This window comes from Nothoprocta perdicaria, unplaced genomic scaffold, assembly GCF_003342845.1.
Source record: "Nothoprocta perdicaria isolate Ctin4 unplaced genomic scaffold, notPer1 scaffold_302, whole genome shotgun sequence".
Lineage (NCBI taxonomy): Eukaryota > Metazoa > Chordata > Aves > Tinamiformes > Tinamidae > Nothoprocta > Nothoprocta perdicaria.
In genome coordinates this window covers 542,070-562,767 of record NW_020455536.1, presented here as the reverse complement: position 1 = coordinate 562,767, position 20,698 = coordinate 542,070, and the positions used below count along the sequence as shown (strand labels likewise).

The following is a 20,698-nucleotide window of genomic DNA, read 5'->3' as shown; positions in this document are numbered from 1 at the left end:
CAAAACCAAAAAACCCTACTTTTCAGGGATAAGTAATTTTAAAAAAGCAGTCTTTGGGAACAGACAAATGTCAGTTTGGAGTGCAGTGGAGATGGAGTTTGTTTTGGGGAGCTGATGAAGATTTTGTGTAAAATGCAACAAGGACTTCTCTGCACTGGCTAGGGAATTTCAGACAGCTTCTCTTAAGTATAACTTAAGTATAATTTAGGCATAATGCTTTCCATTGCAGCCAAGTCTGTAGCTGGGAGCAGGGGTGTACACCTCAGCCCTCAGGTGCTTTCCTGAGAGCTGCTTGGCCATATGCTGGGGAGCTTTCTGACTCTGAGGGGGTGGTTGTAGAGACAAACGCCAGGCTATCTCCAGTTGTGTCACACTCAACCAGATGGTCAAGCCACCTGAACCCCCCTTGCYGCAGTAGAGCAATGCTAATTTATGCAGCTTGGTTTCTGTGCTCCTGGCATTGCTTCCTGCTGCCTATTCCGTCTGGGAGATGAGGAAAGAAAGGAAAATCTTTGCATTCCTCCTCTATTCTTGCCCTGTTGAAATGTAAATTTGCTCTTTGAGTGAGCTTTTTCCCCCCTTTTACTAATAAATGAAGAGCACGGCTTTCAGCGCTCAATGACACAATTATTCCCCTTGGAATCTCAGCCAAGCAGCACTGGTTTGGCTTTTACTGGACTTACTGGTCCTCCCACTTCATATGTCCCAGACAGATGGTATGGGTCCTCATGCATTGAGGAGGAACTGGTTTAAAAATTCTGTTAGTGAAAAACTAGCTAGAGGAAACAAATAACATATGGAAATGAGGCCAAAGGTTGGTTTACAAAACCGGCTAGCTTTATATTATTTTAGAATATTTTTAGAATATGTTGGAGCCATCATCTTTTTCGTCATTGCTTTCAAATCTGCGGGACCAAGAAGTAATACAAAAAATAATCCAAAATCTTGCCTATTGAGTGGTAAAGTGTCTTTCCTCCCTGCCACCCCATCTCTGTGGGGTGACAGGGCCTTTGTGGGTCCCTGTTGTGCCAGCASCACAGGTTTCAGTGGCTGTCGGTGTCCCTTCATGCTTTCCTTGGAGGTCCAAGTGTGGTTCATTCTATYGCTTACACCAACCAATGTGGGGCATAGGGGAACCTGCAAGACTCGAGAGTAAATCCTGATGCTACTGAAATCCTGGGATATTTTTACAGATGGAGAMAAAACTTAATCTGTGGGATTATTTGCTAGAGTTAGGGCAAGGATGACAACCTGTCTGAGAGCACACTCAGAGAAGAGAAGAGTGATGTATAAGATTTTCACATGACTTACATTCATTTAACCTTTTCAAGTCTTTTTGTGTACTTGGACACACACACCCCTGAACACACAGATTTTCAGGCTCCCCAAAGAACTGTCAGTGTCCTTTGTTCCTGCCACAAACAAGCCTCTTTAAATACTCAGTCAAGAAACTACTAATTATAGGTGTGTGTTAAGAAGGGATTTGTGTTGAACTTCCCTACTTCCCCTCTCTTGCAATATATTTTCTAAAGAAATATAAAGTGTTAAGATATTTTTATTTTGACTAAACTGCCAGTCACATAAATTGTACTGTTTTGAGTGTGGTGCCTCAAATACAAGATATGTTGCATTTTAAAAAAATCGGCATCTCATACATTAAATAATTTGATCCTCTCTSTCTTTGTTTCCCAGACACCCATGGAGTTTTATTACTGTTAAAGGAAATCCCTCCTCTTCTGTTGAAGACCACATYGAATATCAAGGTAATTCATGTACAAAATCCTTAACATTATCTCTAGAAATATTGGAGTTATAAATGAGATTAACAACTTGGGCTTTTTGAACCCTGAGATAAAAGATCAGATCCTGCACCAATATAAATCCACGTAGCTCTTTTGAGATCAGTCTGCCTCCTTTGATAGAGAGCTGTGGGGCTATCCCAGTTATATCATTTGAAAATAGAAGTCKATGTATTCTGTGTTGGTAGCCTCAAAAGCTCTTGCAAAACTACATCCTCATAAAAAACTGAAGAGCTGTGATGTTTACTGTGACTTTTCATGGCATCATCAAAAATAGCTAATGACATCACTTACTACAACATCAAATAAAAATAGCAAAATACTTAAATTGTTAGGGTCTTTTTTATGTCTCCTTGGTCTATGAAAGATTTTCCTTGTGGTTGTCCAAGCAGTTATAAAAGTGTCTGAAACCTGATTCCAAGTTCAAGAATTTTTTTGGAAGTTGTGTGGGACTAGCTCTGGATTATATGTCCAAAATATGCAAATGCTCACCTGAGTCTTTACCTTTTCAGTTCTGACTTCTGTTGACTGCAGTGATTTTACCAGTCATTCTTATTTTGCAGGCCACAAAGGGTCAGCAGTGGCCAAAGTATTCAAGCTGTTCCTAGCTGAGAGTGGAGAACATTTTAATGTCTCTTCAACGAGTGAGTGGGTTCAAGGTAAGAGGCCTGTTTGCCCCTTAGCTCAATGACAGGGAGCTGACAAACAGGGTGAAATCTTTTTGGAATGGTGCTTTTTATTGCAATATCTTTCCACTGGGGAACAGCAGTCTTGCTAGCTGCTATTTACATTGATGCTAAGCCAAGTAACAAATATGCACAGATTCTTTCTCCAGTTGTCTCCAGGTCCCTCTGAGTAACCAGGATCCTTTTTCCTTTACTGCATTGAGTATGAAATTCAATCTCTTATGATCTAAGAGATCACACAAAACCTCTTATTTCTTTTGACTGCATAGTCATCATATCTATGTTTCAGACAACATGCAGTAACCAAGTGTAACTTGATCTGAAAACCAGAATAGGCAGCTAAGTAGAAGAACACAGTATGAAAATCCRTAACTATTTAATAATATTCAGTCTGCATACTCCAATTATGTAGTTTTTAATAACTCCAGTCTCCCTTGGCTGATTACACTTTGCAGAATCATTAAAAGCAGCTGACAGACTGGTAGAAAGAGACAGGAGTTAGATCACTGGTGAAGAAACTTGTGAATGATATCTGAGATCAAATTATGCTTTATGCGTTTTGCAGCATTCGTTAAGCTTGACTTTCAAATGACTTTTCTTGTTTGCACTTGTCTCCAGATGTAGAGTGGACAGAGTGGTTTGAGAAGCCCRATAAAGCAAGATCTAAGGACATGGAGAAGCTTTCAGACTTCAAAGCTGCTTATCATGATAAAATCTGTAGTCAACCCATTGATATCCAGGTAGGCTTGCTTACTACTTGCTTTAGAGAGACAGAGCCAGTCCTCTTTACAGTGATTCAGATCAGAACCTGGTGCTTGTCAGTGGATTTTTTCCTAAATAGAATACACTGATTATTTTACCACTTTAATACTTGACTGACAAGATCTGATATCCAACCTCTGTATTTTTTGAGATAAAATGTTATAGAATTAAGCTTTCCTCAGTAAATTGTGGCTTCTGGCATAAGCAGGAGTACAGATGGGGCCACAGACAGCACAGATGTACTAGGAAATATGTGGTTCCCTGTTGGAAGATTAAAAGAAAAAAAAAAAAAGCACATGAAAATTTCAAAGTTTTTAAATGGTTCTGGAATGGATCCTACTTGAAAAATTAATCACAGAGTGCAGTGAGATGAGAATAGTGCAATAGTGCAAGCTACCAACTGGTAGGTTGGAAAAAAAATGTTAGTGACCTTGCAGCCATTTATTTGAGTCAATTGGTTTTTCTCTGTGGAAAGAAATTTGAAATCTATCTGAGGCTAAACATTATAATTACACCATCTGGCCAGCATGCTGAAGGGAAATCATATACCTTTTTCAAGACTGCAAAAGGTTCCTTAAGGCCTTCCCAGAAAAAAAAAAAAAAAACCTTTCTTGGTAAATGCCAGCTAAATACGTTGCATATCTATTTGGCAATATAACAGAAGCATTACCTAGCAAAAGACAGTAAAATGCCTTACATCACTAAGGTCCCTGCATACTCTGAACTGTGAGAGCTGTCTTTACTCACAAGAATGCTGCTATTTAAGTAAATGGGAGTGCTAACAGTATGAGTGAAAGTTTCTAAGGATAGAGGTTATAAAGAATCTCCACTTGAACAGGAAGGAAAAAAATTGCCCTATAACTTTTTGCCAGGTCTGAGCAAATCCACATTTATTTCTGTTTCCTTACGTATATATTTGAAGTGACAATTTAGTTTAGAAGAGAGGTCAGGTGTTCATTACAATACTGGTCATTCTAGCATGTCTATTACAAGAGGAAAAAAGAAATACATTCTTCTCTTCAAGAATCAAAGCTATTTTTCTGTTCTGCTAAGTGAGAGCTACTTTTTTTTCCCCATGAATATTAAAAGTGAAACAGCATTTTTTAGTTTATCCTCAGGATCCTAGGGAAAATCCTCATGCAGTGTTAATGGTGTTACTCATTGACTTCATAAAGTTACACTGATTTATACCAGCTGGCCTGCTCCAGCTATGCTACATGCAAGAAAACTAAAGATAAAATGATAATAATAGAAGGCCAGYCCAGCCAGAGGCACATCCCTGCAGCTGGTGGTGCAAATCTAAACAGGGTAGCGGAGTGTCTGCATTAACAAGGAAGGTTGGCATCAATGAGAGATGCAGGATGAGGCTCATCATTGAAAGATGTTTTATTTCCTGGTGCTTTGTTAAAATGCATGTGATGTTTGGGTTGCCCAGAGAAACACGTTGCATTTTTGTGAAAGCATCAGGAGAATTGCAAGCCTCAGAGCCCAGACTGTGAAATCCAACCTGGCCCTGAGGGCTGGTGTTGCTCCAGCAGGAACATAGAAGAGGCTGTGTATCCCACTGGTGACTGGTACATACGTGTAAGAAAATGCCACTTCTTGTTTTGTTTTGTTGAGCAATGCTCCAACATGGATGTTAAAACAGCTTCCTATTATCTTAGTAGATATAGCAGTTATCAYTGGTGAATGCAAAGAAGACATAAGACACTGCCACCTCTTTCTTCTGCAAAGTTCAGACATAGTCTATCCACAAGTAATGAAACAAGTACAGTCAAGAGGCTTGAAAACCATGAGTTCATTTGGGTACAAGCATCTGTGTTCAGTGTTTTCAGCTGACCTCAGACAAATGGCAAGAGAAAATCTAGGGCACCAAGGCAGATGTTAGCAAAGCTCAGAATATTCCTTCCAAAAAAAGCACATGGTCTTAATATAGATATGGGAGAAACACATACASCTAGCAATAATCTACACAGTCTGCACATAAAATAGCCCTGTTAGAGCAYCAGCTGGAGTACTAGCTGGATAATACATGTAGCAGTCATCTTGTTTTGTTATGCAGCTATTGTACCTCATCTGAAACCAGAGCAATTGCCTGTCTCAAAGGTGCCAATGTGTAGGTGCAGTCCCTTCACAGCCAGTTCTAATCCATTTCACATTTCTATTCTCATTTCAGGCGATGACGCTTGATGGAGCAAACTTAACAACTGAGGTTTTTTACAAAAGTGGCCGTGATTATAGGTTCCTGTGCCATGGTAAGGACCAGACAGACGAAGGTTGCCAGAACTACAAAGTACGGTTCCTGTGTGGCAAATCTGGTATGTGACCTCTTTCTGGAAGCCAGACTCTCATGTCATTTGGAGGACCTCCTCCACCAGCATGGCCGTTGGGAGGATGCAGAAGTTAGCACTGAGRAAGAGAATCCATTTGAGAAACATGAATTTCATGCAGTATTTTTGCTGCTGGTAACTGTAGTCTCTTCTGAAAAGCATTCTGCCTGATATACATAGTGTAGACCTAATCCAGATCAGGAAAAGGCAGAAACACTGTCCTCTGATGAGTGTCTTTTGCTCACATAAGAGTTCAGTAATTTCCCAAGCTGCAGTTTTGGCTGGTGTATTGACATGAACACAGATACAACAGCTGAAGATTTATCTTRGAAAAAAACTCCTGCACACTAGTATAGGTAACAGGGTGGTGTCTTGAAAACCCAACAAGGCTATGGCAAACATTGGGCAAGTCCCTTCTTTACATAACTTGCCTTTCATTAAAGCATTTTGGAATGAGGTAAGATTACTCATCTAGTGTGCAAGAAGACAGCAGATTTTAAAAGTAATAATTCATTTTGTAGTTACCAATTCCAACACCACTATTCTAACCTGCTTATTAGATGGGAATCTTTAGTGTCCAAATGGTTGGAATAGAAGGATAGGAAACGTTTTTGTTTTTGAAAAAGCAGTCATTATGTTAAAGACCACTTGCCTGCTGTAAATACCGGGGTCCGGTGCCCATAAATTCTCTTGCTAAGTGGGTGTAGTGAAAAGGAGTCGCTAAGAACTACATTTAAATTTAGTTGGATTAGCTGAAAATCCACCTGCCTGCAATGAACAGAAACCATTTTCTTGTTTGCTTGCTTTCCAATCCAAAGCCAGTAAAGAGCATGTTTGGAAGAGTTAACTGTTTCATATTGCATGAGGAAATTAYGATTTTTGGTGGTGGTCAAAAAATGATGCACACAAAACACAAGCAAACCCTTTGTGATAGGTTTAACTGAATTCATACGTGTGCTTTTCAGTGAAGCCCAAGCTTACAGTGACCATTGACACCAATGTGAACAGCACGGTCTTGAACCTGGCAGATGATGTGAGCTCATGGCAACCTGGGGACAGGATTGTGGTTGCAAGCACGGACTACTCCATGTACCAGGCTGAAGAGTTCCCAGTGCTGTCGTGCAGGGCTTGCAGAGCCAACCAGGTCAAGGTAGCAGGTAAGGAATGTGTCTTGTCAAGTCAGTATTACTGCCATTTACACTGAGGTAACCCCACTAAGTAAACAGTGGGAGTTCTGAGGTGTTTTTCAGCAACACATGCCTTTCTTGCTTGAAGAAAAGTCTGATTTGATTCTGCTTCCTTTCTTTTTCAGTACCTGATTGATTTTTTTWAATTTGCTTGTTTGTTTGTTCGCTATTGAATGGATGTATTTATTTAAGGGAGAAAATCAGTTAATGTGCTTGACCTACTCTTGAATAGAATTCTTGAATAGAATTGTGCATTTCTACTTTTGGAAATGTGCCACTTTCTGGAGAGCAGGAGGTGAGCGTAGCTGAACTGGAGGGTGAGCTAGGGGAGGAGCTGACCATGTGAAATTTTTAAGGCTATGAAGTAATGTATAACTGGCTATTTTCCTAAGAAAGTTATATTTAACCAGAAATGTAGTCTTACATTTTCAAAACTCTGTCCTGCACTACTGAAGCTGCTGTTTCTTTTTACTGTGTGTCTAGACTGCATTGCTTTGAGGTGATGTGATGCATTAACCAAGAATTTCTGGAGTCATGTGGCCAACCATATTGTCTAGAGCCACAGTACTTGGGGCAAGGGAGTGTGTAGAGGGTTGTCTGCATTAATCTGAGCAGGAAACTTTGCAGAGCAAGAGAGTTTTCTCTAGATGATGACTGGCTCAAATCTGGAACATATTGTTGTTGCTGATCAGACATTGCAGTCTAATGGTTGTACAGTGACCATCAGCTACTAAGCCCAATTAAATAGGGTAACTATGGCCAACTACAGAGCGTTACAAATAAAAGCATAAAAGTGAGATGAATAATTGGAGATGTGCATCACCACTTGAGTTTGCAAAGTGGTCTTTTTCTTCCAGAACTAGATTTTGGCAGRCTGATAAGCAGAATATAGAATCATCACCTTACTGCCTCTTTTGGGAATAGATAAAGAACTTGTAATTGCCATGCTTTATAAAAGCAAAGCTAACTTTTTAAATATATGAATGTGCAATAGCTGAGCCCATATTTGAATTGTGGTATTTGGTGATAATTCATGCATATTCCATTATCTTTTGCTTAAGCACTGGCAGTTTTTCTAGGCAGAGCTTTTGTGTATATTTGCAGTAAAATCTTTCTGAGAAACCATGAGGGCACTTGGAACATCCAATGCACCAGGGAGTTTGCTCACTTCTGTGAAATGAGCTACTTTACCATTATCTCTGATGCAACATCTTCAGGAAGATACAAATCTACTTCCTTTGTAAGTGTTTTTTTCACAGAGCTCTAGTCATTCATTATTAGGTGGCCTAAAGGAGAGGTGTGTGTGAAGCCAAGAAAAATGTTATTCTCAGTTTGAATGTATCATAGTCTTATGACTTAAACCGACTAGTACTTTCAAGCTATAAAGAAGAGACAACTCCAAACTGAATATTTTTCTTGAACAAGTTTTGAGCCATTGGAAAAACTGTTCCAGACTAGTAGGATACAAGTTACTTCATGAGGATGATCTTGGAAGTTAGTCAATAAAAATAAAGACCACAGATTAATATTTCTGTTAGGTTCTTCCCATAATCTTAAGGATCTGTGAAATACATGTAGTTACATTTATTATCCACAGCAAGGGCCAGAGTGTTAGTTTAAGGAAATAAATAAGGGTTAAAAACAACAAAACATCGTGTGGTTTTCAAGTAAAGAAGCAAGTGGAAACACTTGTTAAAGTAATTGGGCTCTTGGTCTCCAATTACTCCTTAGGAGAATCAGGACATTCCTTTTATTACCACAAATAACTTGAATACTGGGGCCAAAGTCTGCCCTTACTTATATCCAGGCAACCCCATTGACGTCAATTGGGATTTCACTGATTATATCAATCAGGCCAGAATCTGGTCTCATAATAAGAATCGCATCCAACTTTCTTGCAGCAAAATCACATTCACACTATAAAATAAAATAATCTGCCTGATCTTAAGTTCACTCTAGGTGAAGTAAATCCTGCGGATGGCTGAGCCATCCGTAGGAGCCAGCAGGTCACCATGCTGCTCTGTGCTTGGTCATCGTATAACCTTGTTCATCAGGAATATGTATCAGGAACAGGCAGAAGAAGAATTTATGCCCCATTGGGTGGGTGCTGTCCATCTGTCCAGGGACTCTGTGCGCCCATCCTCATGTCTCCAGCTCCCTGCAGCCTGCATCCCTGCCTGCAATGACTGGCCAGAGAGGTGGCCATACAACAGCAGGAGCTTTGGGCCTCTATTTGGCCAGCAGGCTGAGGCATCATGGCAAGGGGGAGTGACAGACAGAAAGCAATTGCATAAAAATACCTGGAAGCAGCAGGGCTGGGCCTGTAGCCTTTGCTTCTCCAGCGCAGCGGACAGAATGGGCTCCTAATTGCAAGCAGAAGACCTTCCTCTTGAATGTCTGCCTGCCTTTCCCAGCAGGAGATCTTCAGGCTTGYTCTGCTCCTTCGGAGAAAAGGCTTTCATGCCAATGCACTAATATACATGGGCTGGGAGTCATGTGTAATAAGTGGAATTGACTAATTTTCCCGAGAAGCTTTAAGTTAGCAGTTGAGAACTCCAGAATTCTGCCCTTTGAAAGACAAATGATAAAACCATTCCTACCCATGATGGGTTATATTCCTTTTAATCTTTTTTTTTCCTTTCTACTTTCATTTTTTAAATCAAAACCTGAATGTCATATCTGAACTATGTAAAAGCCTCTTTGTTAAAAAAAATTCAGAAAACCTCTGGTCCGTGGACAGCCACTTGGCATTCCAAGCTTTAATTATAATTATAATGCTCTCATCGTTTAGTAATATCTTAATAGACATGGTTTAGAGTATTGTGCCAAATAAGTCCAACATATTAGTTAGCTCATGTGCTATTTATACTGATGCTTCCTGATGGAGAGTCATACTTGCTTCACTTGCTAGAAATGGCTTGGCTAGAGGCAAAGAAGATGAATGTTGAAGGAAAGTAAGGCTAGTCTTTTCAGAAGAGCTTAAGCAAGCTAATACTCCATTCTCATTAGATTTTAGTAGGATTTGGATGTCTAACTGTAGCCCTCTGAAAAAATCCAGCAATGAAAGCAAGGGAGGGCACCCAAAGATGTATTTTTGGACCTGCTTTATTGGGGCAAGTAATTCCACTAACTCCACTTGACTCCRACAGTCACAAGTCCCAGTCAAACTGTCACTGGCTCAAATGGAGCTTTTCTGCCCTCTCACCTCCTTTTTTTTTATTTTTAACTTTTTTGCTTGTCATTTTTCTGTCTAGATTATTTTCTCTGTGGGAACAGATTAAAAGTGTTTGATCTTGGAAGTTCACAAAGCCCCGGGAGGGCCGGCAGTGCCACAGAACGGGAGGGAGACGGAAGGAAGGCAGGAAGGAAGGAAGGGTTGTGGTGTTGTGGCAGAAGTGGATAGTAGCAACATCTAGTATTTTGTCCATTTTCCCTGGGAAACAAATCTTATCTGCATCTTGGGCCCTCTGTATGAAGTTACTACCAGTGCTGATAAGTTTCTCCATGGAAGAGAAATGCTGAAATCCCCTTTTGTGCTTGTATAGGGCTTTTGATAAAGCATGAAAAAAACCTAGTTGTGCCTGGCATAATTATGCAAATTATCCCACGTATTAGAAAATCTATTATTACAATTACATGTATCTTAAATCAAGCTTATTGGGTTGCATATATTTTAGAGATAATGGAGTTTACAGGGCTCCATGTCATGCTGGGAACTTGCTCTGAAATAAAAGGAATGGTAAATATATAATTCTCAAACAACTCCACAGTAACTGCCAGTGTCAGCATTTGAGCTGTGCTTTGAGAGCAGGGGAAATTACTTCACTGTCAAAATTCAGATATTTCTAGCGATTTGGAGAGGTCTGTGTAGAGGTTGGCATCCTTTCGGCTGGAATTCCTTGCAAACCCTTTTTTTTAAGGCATCTCTGGTGCTTGAGGGTTGGGCAGGAAATATTGTGAAATAGCCCTTTCTAGCAGACTTTCAGAGCTCCATTTTCCACCTTTGGCCATTGCCTAGAAGCAGAGTTCGAAGAAACACAATAAAGTTTACACAGCAGTTCAAAAGGTTCATGTTTGGGCTCCGTTTAAGAAGTAAGGATTTGATCTGTTTGCCAGCCAGACCTGCTTAATCTTCCCAGCCCAACTGCAAGGACTTCAATGTCAGGGTGAGGAGAGAAAAAAAGCTGAAAGGGCAGAGAGGGAAAACTTCCCATTTACAGAAAAATGTTGGTTTACTGCCAGTGAGCTAGGGCAAAAAGAGGGCACGAAGCGGGAGAGCAGGGAAAGATGTTGCAGATACTGGGATCACCAAAGACCAAAAGCTCTTCCCTGAGAGGCAGCAGGACTCAGACTTGGCTCTGGGATGCCAAGGAGATGGATGTCTACCATCCACCAGATGTCCACCCCACCTCAAACAGGACCAGCTCAAGCCCTAGAGCCCTAGATCACTAACTTCAGCCTTGAAACCAAACAGCTACTGACAGAAAGTTTTGATCCAACGCAGCACTTAAGCATGTACTTAATGTTCTGCTTGTAAACTCGTGGTTTTTAACTCTCCTACAGCCAAGGGGGTGCTTCAGAGCTCCACAGAGTGAGTTACCTAGAAAGTATCCCAAGGAGTGTGAGTTGGGTCTGAGATCTTTCCAAAGTTTCATCCTTCATGACTTAAGAAACTGGTTACTTCTCCCAAACCATGCTGTATTACATTATGATTTTATTGCTTTCATTTATTTATCACTCATTTTGGTGGCTGGTGCCATCAGCATAATTCAGTAATGAAGTTTTGTTAGGATGCCTGTGAGAACATTTGCTGGTTATTAAAAACATGCAATAATGACATTAGCACTAGCCGGCATCTACAATGAGTTACACTGATTTAAACAAACAAACAAAAGAAACCCCAAAGTATTCCTTGTCATTGGATTACATGGGTTGAATAGACATGTTTGTGTTCAACATTTCTTTTAAAAACTCTCGTTTAGGAAATGTTAAAGAACCATGAGAGGGAAGATCTGATCCCCAGCCTGAGAAAGCGCTGAGGAGAACAAAGGACCCATTGGAGAACTGTGAACATTTAAGAAAGAGAAAAAAAAATCAGGATAATCTGAGATCCATTTCATCTTAATCAAGCCTAGGCCTCCAAGTGCCTGATTGAATTCTGAAAGTGAGATTTAGGAGTTTAAGTCATTTAGCACCAAGGCACTTGGAATGTGTGAGCCGACCTGGGGGCTTTTGAAAGGCAGATCTGCAGCCAGGTCGCCAGAGCCAGGCCCACATCTGCCTCTGTAGCTGCTGAAATAGTTTTAAAATTCCACCCTTCGGAGGCTTGATAAGGAGCGAGACCCAGGTTTTATGGTTAAGTTCAAGTATGACAGGTTTTCCTGAAGCTTTGCACGGTTTGCGGAGACTCCACTTTGAACTGTTATGTTGACATAAGCCTGCCCTTGATTTGTGGATCATCTGTGTTTATCTTAATACATACTTCCTTTCAGTAGTTGCCCTGCCCTTACTAATAACTGCCCTGACTACTTTAATAGTTGCTGTCTTGAGTAGTAAGCATGGAAATGTGCTCATATTCTGCTGAATCAAAACCTATGTCAGGCAAACCCACAAATTAACCCTCTATTCTGTGTGAATTTATGTTCTGCTCTCTGCAGGCACCGGYGCGACAGCAAGAGCAGCAAATCCAGGGGATGCTTTTCCCAGCACACTGGGCTGTCAGGTAGAGATACAACCCATGCCACTGGCAGGTTGTGTTTGCTGTAGATTGTAGCCCGGCGCACGTCACGCTGGCCGGTGAGGCACCTCCTGCTCGTGAGGGATGTACCAGACCCAGCCCAAAGAAGGAGCCAGTGAATCAGTCACCCGGCTCTGGCTTGGGAAATCCCTGGGACCAGCGTCGCTGCTGAAGCAGCAGCTGCTTCCCTCCCACTTCCAGAGCTGTAGTGCTGCTTTTCTTATCATCCAGCCATTCCAGTGCCCGTTCCCGAGTTGCTGCTTCGGGCTCGCCCATGGCTGAGGTCTCAGGGTTTGGGGTATCTGCTGCGCAGCCTCCCCGCTGCAAGCAGCAGCTTAGCTCCAAATTCCAGTCACAGCTCCCGTTCCCGTGTGTCCTCTCTGGAGTTCACATCCATGCAGCAGCCTCTTTTTTCTTATTATTTTCTCCTGCCTATCACCAAACAGGCCCCCATGGGCTGACTGCAAGCACCTCAGGTTTATAAGCCAGTATCCTGGCACTGCCAGCCCTATGGGAATTGCCCGGTCCTGGTTTCCATAAAGATTTTACAGCACCTGAGGGCTCCTGTGCCAGCGTCTGTCTCTTGTGAACCATTTCCACAGCACAGTCCCAAGTGCCGTGGGGAGCTTGAATTTCTGGCTGCCGTGAGGAGAGGTTTGTTTTTCCAAACTCGGTTAAAAGAGCTATTATTCAAAATCCACTTCGACGCTGGAAGGGAATTGCTTTCCCYCTCACCTTTTATCTCCCAACTAGTCAAGTCAGCAAAAGCACAAAGTGAAAAACATGCACCCAAGGAGTTATATTTAGAATCTGGGTAGTGCGTGTTTAACATTCCTGTCAGTGCTTACACTATTTTGCATGTCTGGGCTAGTGTTAAATTAAATTAAATACATGCAACCATGACATTTATTATTCTAGAGCTCAGCACATAAATAACAAAACTGCCTATCAACTTTCAGTGCCATGATTCCCAGAGATGTGGCTTCAAATAAGATGTTCTTATGATTATCTGCATTTCTTCCTGTACTTCAGTAATTCAAAGCAAGGTCAATGTTGGGGGCAAACTGAAAATAACTGCTAAAAAAACAGTTTCAAAATGAGAAATCATGTTCCTTAACAGAGTTGCATAAGAGTCTAGCATAGAGTTTCCTCATGCAGAGGACACTTGTAGACAGGGCTTTTTAATGTACATGAGCAAGGGAAGTGAAGCTGCTTTTTGGACAGGCTGGGTCTAATTTTGGATGTGCACCTGATGAGGGGATGCTCCAGGGACACCCAGGCAAGCCAGGCCTTCCTGCCTTTCAGGCTTGCTGCAGTATAATTAATCCTCCTCCAAGCTTTTCTAGCCTTCTTCCCAACAAAACGCTGTCTCATTCTTCATCAGAGGAGGAAGATAAATGGGTAGGAATGTGGGTTTGTGCCTACCTGTCCTGTCATCACCATTGTTTTAGTTAATAGTGTTTTATCGTGATGTCACTTATTTTATAGGTGGAGGAGGTGAGGCAGAGGGCACATGTAACTGCTTGTCATGGAGCATGGCAATCTCAGAGCAAGGCAGAGCACTCACCCTTCCTGAATCCCCACATTATCAGTGCATTGCGTTGCTCCCAGGCCCAGGAGAGAAGGGGAGTGAATAGTGTTTGCTTATCTTTGTCATAAAGTCAAACATGATGTTTTGTTTAAAACAGGAATGTTTAAATGTTCAAAATCCCCTCCTGCCCCCCCAGCTTGGCACCTCCGCTTAAGCACAAAGTGCTCCACAGTGATAGCCCGGCTTCAGGCTTACCATTTGTTTCTAATTATTGCTTTGAACAGTTCCACTGAAATTAAATACATGCAAGTGTAGCATTCCTTAAAGCTCAGTGTTTACTCAAAGAGTTTATTACTTATTTTTACTGGAATAATATGGAATGTAGTCAGTAAGACGAGCCTTTTCCCAACTGCATTCTCTGCAGAAAGCCAAGGCAGGAAGGAGGGAGGATGAATATGTTTGAATGAAATTATAGCAAAGAGATTATTTTGCTTTCTAGACATCCACACTGTCTGGAGTTCACCCCTTTTGGTCAGGCCAAGGAAGGCTTTAGTGCTTTTAGCCCCACAAGGAGCCAGGTGTGTGTGGAGGGAGGCTATTAGCTCTGCACACCCAGCATGGGGCACACAGATGATCCCCATTGACTTGACTAAGCCAAGGAAGAGCCAAGCACTGGGAGCAAGTTGGAGATGTGCAGGTGAATCCAACACTGGGCAGTTTGGGAGCTGCAAATAGGGAGAGATTTTGGAGCCCACAAGCTTGACTGGGACTCTGGCTGTCTCAGGACACAGTTTCCATAGGGCTTTCTGCCCTATCCTGCCCCTGCTTAAATGAACAGTCTGACTGGAGCAGGGTCATACTCACCCGTGGGCCATGCTGTGTGTTGTGGGATCTGAGCATCCCCCAGTGTCTCACTATAGAAAATTCTCTGCTTACTTTGGGGCCTTGGACTTCTCAGTAGCTACCTCAGCAAATTTCTTTGCATTGAACATTCATACGCAGCTGACTGCAAACCAATGTGAAAAATTCCCCAGTGGTCACAGTCCCTGTTCGAGGGAGGATGTATGTTTTGTCTAACAAACTGCTGGTTTAACTCCCTAGCTAAATGAAGCAATTTAAGACCAAAAACCCCACTTCCTCTGTTGAAGAAATCTCAGCAAGACCCTGGTAACACCTGTGCTGCAGGCTTCCCTCCTTTGAGGAGTCAGCCAACAGTTTTTGCTGATTCAATTACTCTTTTCATGATCACACTAACTCCACCGCAGGAAGTATGAAGGGAAACCRGCAGCATTGGCAGCGTTAACTCTGAAACTGGATCTTGTTCCCTCAGGGAAAGCCACGTACCTCCACACTGGAGAAGTCATCGATGGCGTCGACATGAGAGCAGAAGTGGGGCTGCTGAGCCGCAACGTCGTGATCATGGGCGAGATGGAGGGGCAGTGCTACGAGTACAGCAGCAAGTTGTGCTCCTTCTTCGATTTCGACACCTTTGGGGGACACATCAAGGTAGGGCTGGAACCCTCTCTCTGCACTTTGCTCCCCACACAGCCACACCTGCAAGCACCGAAGAAGCCAGGATGCTGAAAGAAAGGAATTCCTCGYGTCAGCCCGCTGGGAAAACAGCCTCTCCCTGAAGCACAGCAGGTCCACCCTGCTGCTGTTCCCCCTGCTTTGAAGCTCACCTCACACCTCTACAGATGTTGCACAGCCAGGCAGGCTGAGATACARTCTCTATAGCCCAAGTCCAGTTTTCCTCAAATTCTATGGTGCTCTGACCAAGGGTTTAGATTTGAGCTTACCTCCAGAACTTCGTGAAAAACATAAAATGKGAACAGTTTTCCTTGCAAACCAAAGTCAGATATAGCCATGGCAGCAGCAGTGGGATAACAGAGCAACTAATATTCCCCTTTAGCTACTGTGACCCTCTTTCCCCTCACTCCAAACCCATGCAGTTCCTTCCATACAATACATTTCTCCATAGGTACACTTCAAGTATATTTATCTCTGTATTCCCCTCCTTCTTACTCCCAAAAGTCTTCTATGGTTTTTGACTAATATTCCATTGTTCTCCAGATTGGTCTTGGTTTTAAGGCTACACATATTGAAGGTCTAGAATTGAAATATATGGGCCAGCAGACAATGGGACATTACCCAATTCATTTCCATATGGCTGGAGATGTGGACGAGAAGGGAGGCTACAACCCTCCAACATACGTGAAGGACGTCTCCATTCACCACACCTTCTCCCGCTGTGTCACAGTCCATGGATCCAATGGTTTACTGGTAAGAAGTTCCTATGTCTACCTTACAGATTAAAATACAAGTCAAATTATTTCCTTATGTCATGAATACAGACTAATTATTTCAGGGTCATGAATTTTACTGCTATATCTAATGTCTGTTTTTTTCTTCCCATCCTGATATGTGGAGATACATACATATATATATATATATATATATGTACATAGGAGATATATATATATATCTCCTAGGCGTTTTTCAGCCTGCATTAAGAATGAGGAGGTCAGTGTGGGGATGTGGCACTATTGCCTATGTGTGACTCAGAGTAGGCAGAGCTTTTCTCTGTGTGCAGAGATGCCTGCGGACCAGCCCATCTCTAATGAGTAGYTGAATCTATCTATAGAAAGAGAGTTTGCTATTTAAAGAGGATAATCAGAAGGTTTAAGCATGATTTGACTTGGCTGTAACAAAGAATTGTGTCTTCAGTGCCATGCAAAGTATTATACAGAGCCTAATTTGTCAGACTTGCTTTCCAGAACWAGAAATCCTTTAGGATGTATCTATAAAATGTCATATACTTGTCAGACAAGTTGCAGCACTCTAAGGATGGTAAGAACACATTCAGATTATCCCAAATGTCAGGACMCTGTCTTGGTAGTAAGGATGTGAGGGAAAACATTTCTGAGCTGTGCCAAAACCCTGAACATCCCAGAGACTGGCATAAAGCCTCCAAATGCTTTTCCCTGTTTCTCCCCCTCCATATGCTCCAGAGCACGGTTGTTCCTTCAGCATTTCTCAAACCCAGATCAGCTGTGTTGGTTGGATTCCCTATTTTTCTGACAACTTGAGCTTTCCATTGTTTCAAAAGAGTATCTTGAAAGCCACCCATGAGAAGCTGCAGATAGGACACATTGTCAGCGCACCCATCCGGCTACAGTAACTAAATCAGGRTCTAAAAACTACAGCATGGATGTTTTTAGTGAAACTGTATATCCAACCAGGTCTATTCATGAAATTAATGTGATAAAAGAGAAATCTTTACCCATCCTGGGGAAATGTACAGTAATCTGTCCTGAGTATATGTATATGTCAGTTTTCCATATGTCTGTATATGAGAGAGTCTGACCAGAAGACACATTATTGGCAAGTGTAACCTGGATGGTCTCTGAGCATTTGGAATTCATGGCCATGTCACTGCTCTGAAGTTACCCTATTAAATCATAGTAAGAGCCCATGAGAGTCTACAGTGCTTGAGCTTTCTGGGAGGGAATATTCATTTTCATTTTCTGGCTGAGAGATGACTTCTGTCCTTTACTTACTGATGAACATGGTCATAGAGTATKCTTGTTAGCAAGGACCACAGGATGGAGCCTCTGAAAGTGGCAGTACTGGAAAGGGAAACCACAGACAAAATTAGAAGACATTGAAGCTAAAGAGAGGACTTTGAAATTGCAGTTTAAGAAGCAGAACAGCTTTTATCCGCTATTTATGAACCTGAGGTCCTGTTTCTGACCTCTGTCCTTCTAAATTTTTAGCATGAACCCAGAAACCTACCCAATGACCTTGAGGTCTGGGGAAAAAAATCATAGAAATTATAGAAGGCATTTAATGTCATTTAGCAACTTCCCACCCGATTCAAAAGCACCAACACAGCTAATATATTGAGTGGAAAGGCAAAATTGCCAGGATTTGTCTGTTGCATAATAGCAAAGCAGTTAACAGTGGTACCACAAACACATTCTCTGGCTATACTAGATTGCACAGCTGTTGAGTTGCTGAAGGCCCAGCTTAAGCCCAAGTTCCAAACCTAATTCATGATGTTAATTCTCTGTTGACTAATACTTGCCAGCACAAATACCCACACTTGGTATTTTTCTTATGGGTCAGATGGTAGAGTTTATATAGAGCATTTGGAAATATTTCTGTCTCTTGTGCCTTCTCCAAGTGACAATTGTGTCACTGTGACTTGGAAATATTATAGGAATCCATGTTCTCAGGCTTTTCCAGCCAAGATGGCATGGTGAAATTTGGACAAACTGATGTAAGTGATGAAAGGAGCTTRATTCGTCTGCTGTTACTCAACAGCCACAACTCCCTAAAGGATCTTGATTCAACTCCATGTCAAGACACTCAAAAGAAATCTTAGATCTTGGGATATACAATCTGAAATCTTGATCAAGAATTTAATCCCTGATGATTATGATGTATTATAATATGGAAGCACTAAACTATACCCATTATACTTAACATATTTTTTTATTTTGACCAATTATTGCCTTCAGCTGAAACGAAAGCTCCAGTAAAATTAAGCACCCTTACCATGTTTGTCCCATTGCATCATAGAAGAGAATGCCCCAAAGGTTGCATCAGTTAAATGGCATTTCATTGCTCTGTGATAGACATCTGCAGTCAGCAGTTCCATCCCTTGATTCATCAGACAATCCCACAGCATTCACCTCACCTTTGTTTTCCTGCTCTATTTTCCTTCCGTTCCTCCTCCTCCTGCCCTAAATATGTTCACAGTCCCCAAAACAGATCTGTGATGAGTACTATTACTATTCCATCTATTTCCCAATTGCTTCTTAACCCCTTACTTGGGCAACACTACCTGTTTCTACATGCACAAGGATCATTTGTAGAAACAGCACTGAGCTCTGCATCCCCGCAGGTAACAGTTATTCCCTCTGAGCTCGGACAAATCCAAAACATACCTACTGCAGAATATTTTGCCTCAGTGTGTGTGAACCACTCTTTGGAAACAGACATACCAAAATCTTTCTGGTCTATTAAATTGCAGCGTAATAAAGCACTCAAGGACATATTTGACTTCAGGTCACTCATTTCAAAGTGGCTTCTCACATGAGTGTACTGAAGTACCTGTAGAAACAGTTTAACAGATGGCAGAGGGGTATCATTTAGTTTACCTGTCACTAAAGCAGTAATTTACATACAGACTCTTCTGCTTGCTTGGCTGATATTTTTCTCTTGGCACTTAAACTTTTTGTACTCTTTGAACAAGCTTTAGAAATACACTGAAAACACTAGGAGAAAGACAAAGTCCTATGTATTCCTGATGCCAAATTGCTTTTTCCTGTGGACCTTTACAGGGTTGCTAATAGTCCCTATCCCATCAGTAGCTCACCTCTGTTACTACACTGTTCTGTACTTGTTTGCAACCTCTTATTCACCGAGTAAGGCATAGGGGGTCCTTCTGGAGAAAAAAAATACAGAAATTCTCACCGTAATTACTGTTTGAAAATGTCAATAATTTCACAATGTTTTTTTTTTTAATAATACATGGGCCATAAAACCACCTAGTTATACCACTGCACTCCCAGGGATCAAACTTTGCCCTGATTCCCACTGTCTCAACTGGATTCTAGTGTGCAAGCAAAAACAGAGACAGTCATCAGGGAAGGAAATTAAATGAAGGTCAATAAACAGACAGGCAGGATCCAGCAGAGAACTTATCCATGGGATAAGAACCTCTTATTCTATGAATAAGAGGTTTTGCTATCTAAGCACTACAGTGGTATCTGCTTTTAGTAATCCAGCTATGCTACATGTCAGTTGTTTTACCACAGAGGGCATAACCTAGCCATAAATTACTGAAGGCTGAAGTAAGATTCTGCACTATCAAGAAGGTTTTCATCAAATCCAAAGTTAAACTCATTGGAAAAGTGCTTTTGGAATGAGCAGCTCTTTGCTATCCAGCCCTTTCAGTACTGGGCTTCTGCATGAAAACAAGCACAGGAAACTAACTCTGAGCTGACCAAAGCAGAAGTTAATCAAACAGAGGGTGACAGACACATTAAGGACCAGGTCMCTGGCTGATAAATCAGTGCTGCTCTGTGGGCTGTCAGGGATGAAGGATAACTACAAGTGGTTAGCTGAGACCCTCTGCTAGTCCCCATTCCTCTCTCTGCCTCATTCCCCTCTTACTGCATGAGGTRTATTCCCCTGTGATGTTGCTCCACATGCACAGAGGTGGCTTTGCCCCAGCTAGAAGCTAATCACCACAGTATTTCACGTCCCAGTCCCAGTGCAGTGCTGTGCTGGCTGGAAAGATTCATGGCATTAGCAAGGGTGAGCATTTCTTTGAGGAGCGCCTTTTCATCACCTGAATGTTGCAACACCATTCCTGACATGTCTTTCCAATTGTATTGTTGTTTAGGAGAAAACTAATAGGTTTAGAAGGCTATTTCCGTGCAGCTCTGCAGCTCTGTGATTAAAAGACATCCTCCACATGTTGGAATATTTCTTCTGAAAATAGGTCACTCTCCTGAAATGTTCTCCTATCCCATGAACCTTTAGAATTGCAAGGCTAGGAAAGCTCATGCTTCTAAGGACGGACAGTTTAGTCTAGTACTTATATACTGCACCTAAATAAGGAAGCCTTGACCTCACGAAAGCCAACTAATTAAA

General features: G+C 41.8%; 1 protein-coding gene across 2 annotated transcripts in view; it reads left to right on the top strand.

Annotated features, from left to right (window-relative positions):
• Positions 1-20,698, top strand: part of CEMIP (cell migration inducing hyaluronidase 1) — a 107,570-nt gene that overhangs the window by 60,055 nt on the left and 26,817 nt on the right. For both annotated transcript variants that reach the window (XM_026042465.1, XM_026042464.1), the window contains exons 7-13: positions 1,693-1,763; positions 2,363-2,458; positions 3,104-3,225; positions 5,424-5,565; positions 6,543-6,734; positions 15,363-15,538; positions 16,106-16,315. In XM_026042465.1, coding sequence (XP_025898250.1) covers positions 1,693-1,763; positions 2,363-2,458; positions 3,104-3,225; positions 5,424-5,565; positions 6,543-6,734; positions 15,363-15,538; positions 16,106-16,315 — 1,009 coding nt within the window. The remainder of the gene's footprint in view (positions 1-1,692; positions 1,764-2,362; positions 2,459-3,103; positions 3,226-5,423; positions 5,566-6,542; positions 6,735-15,362; positions 15,539-16,105; positions 16,316-20,698) is intronic.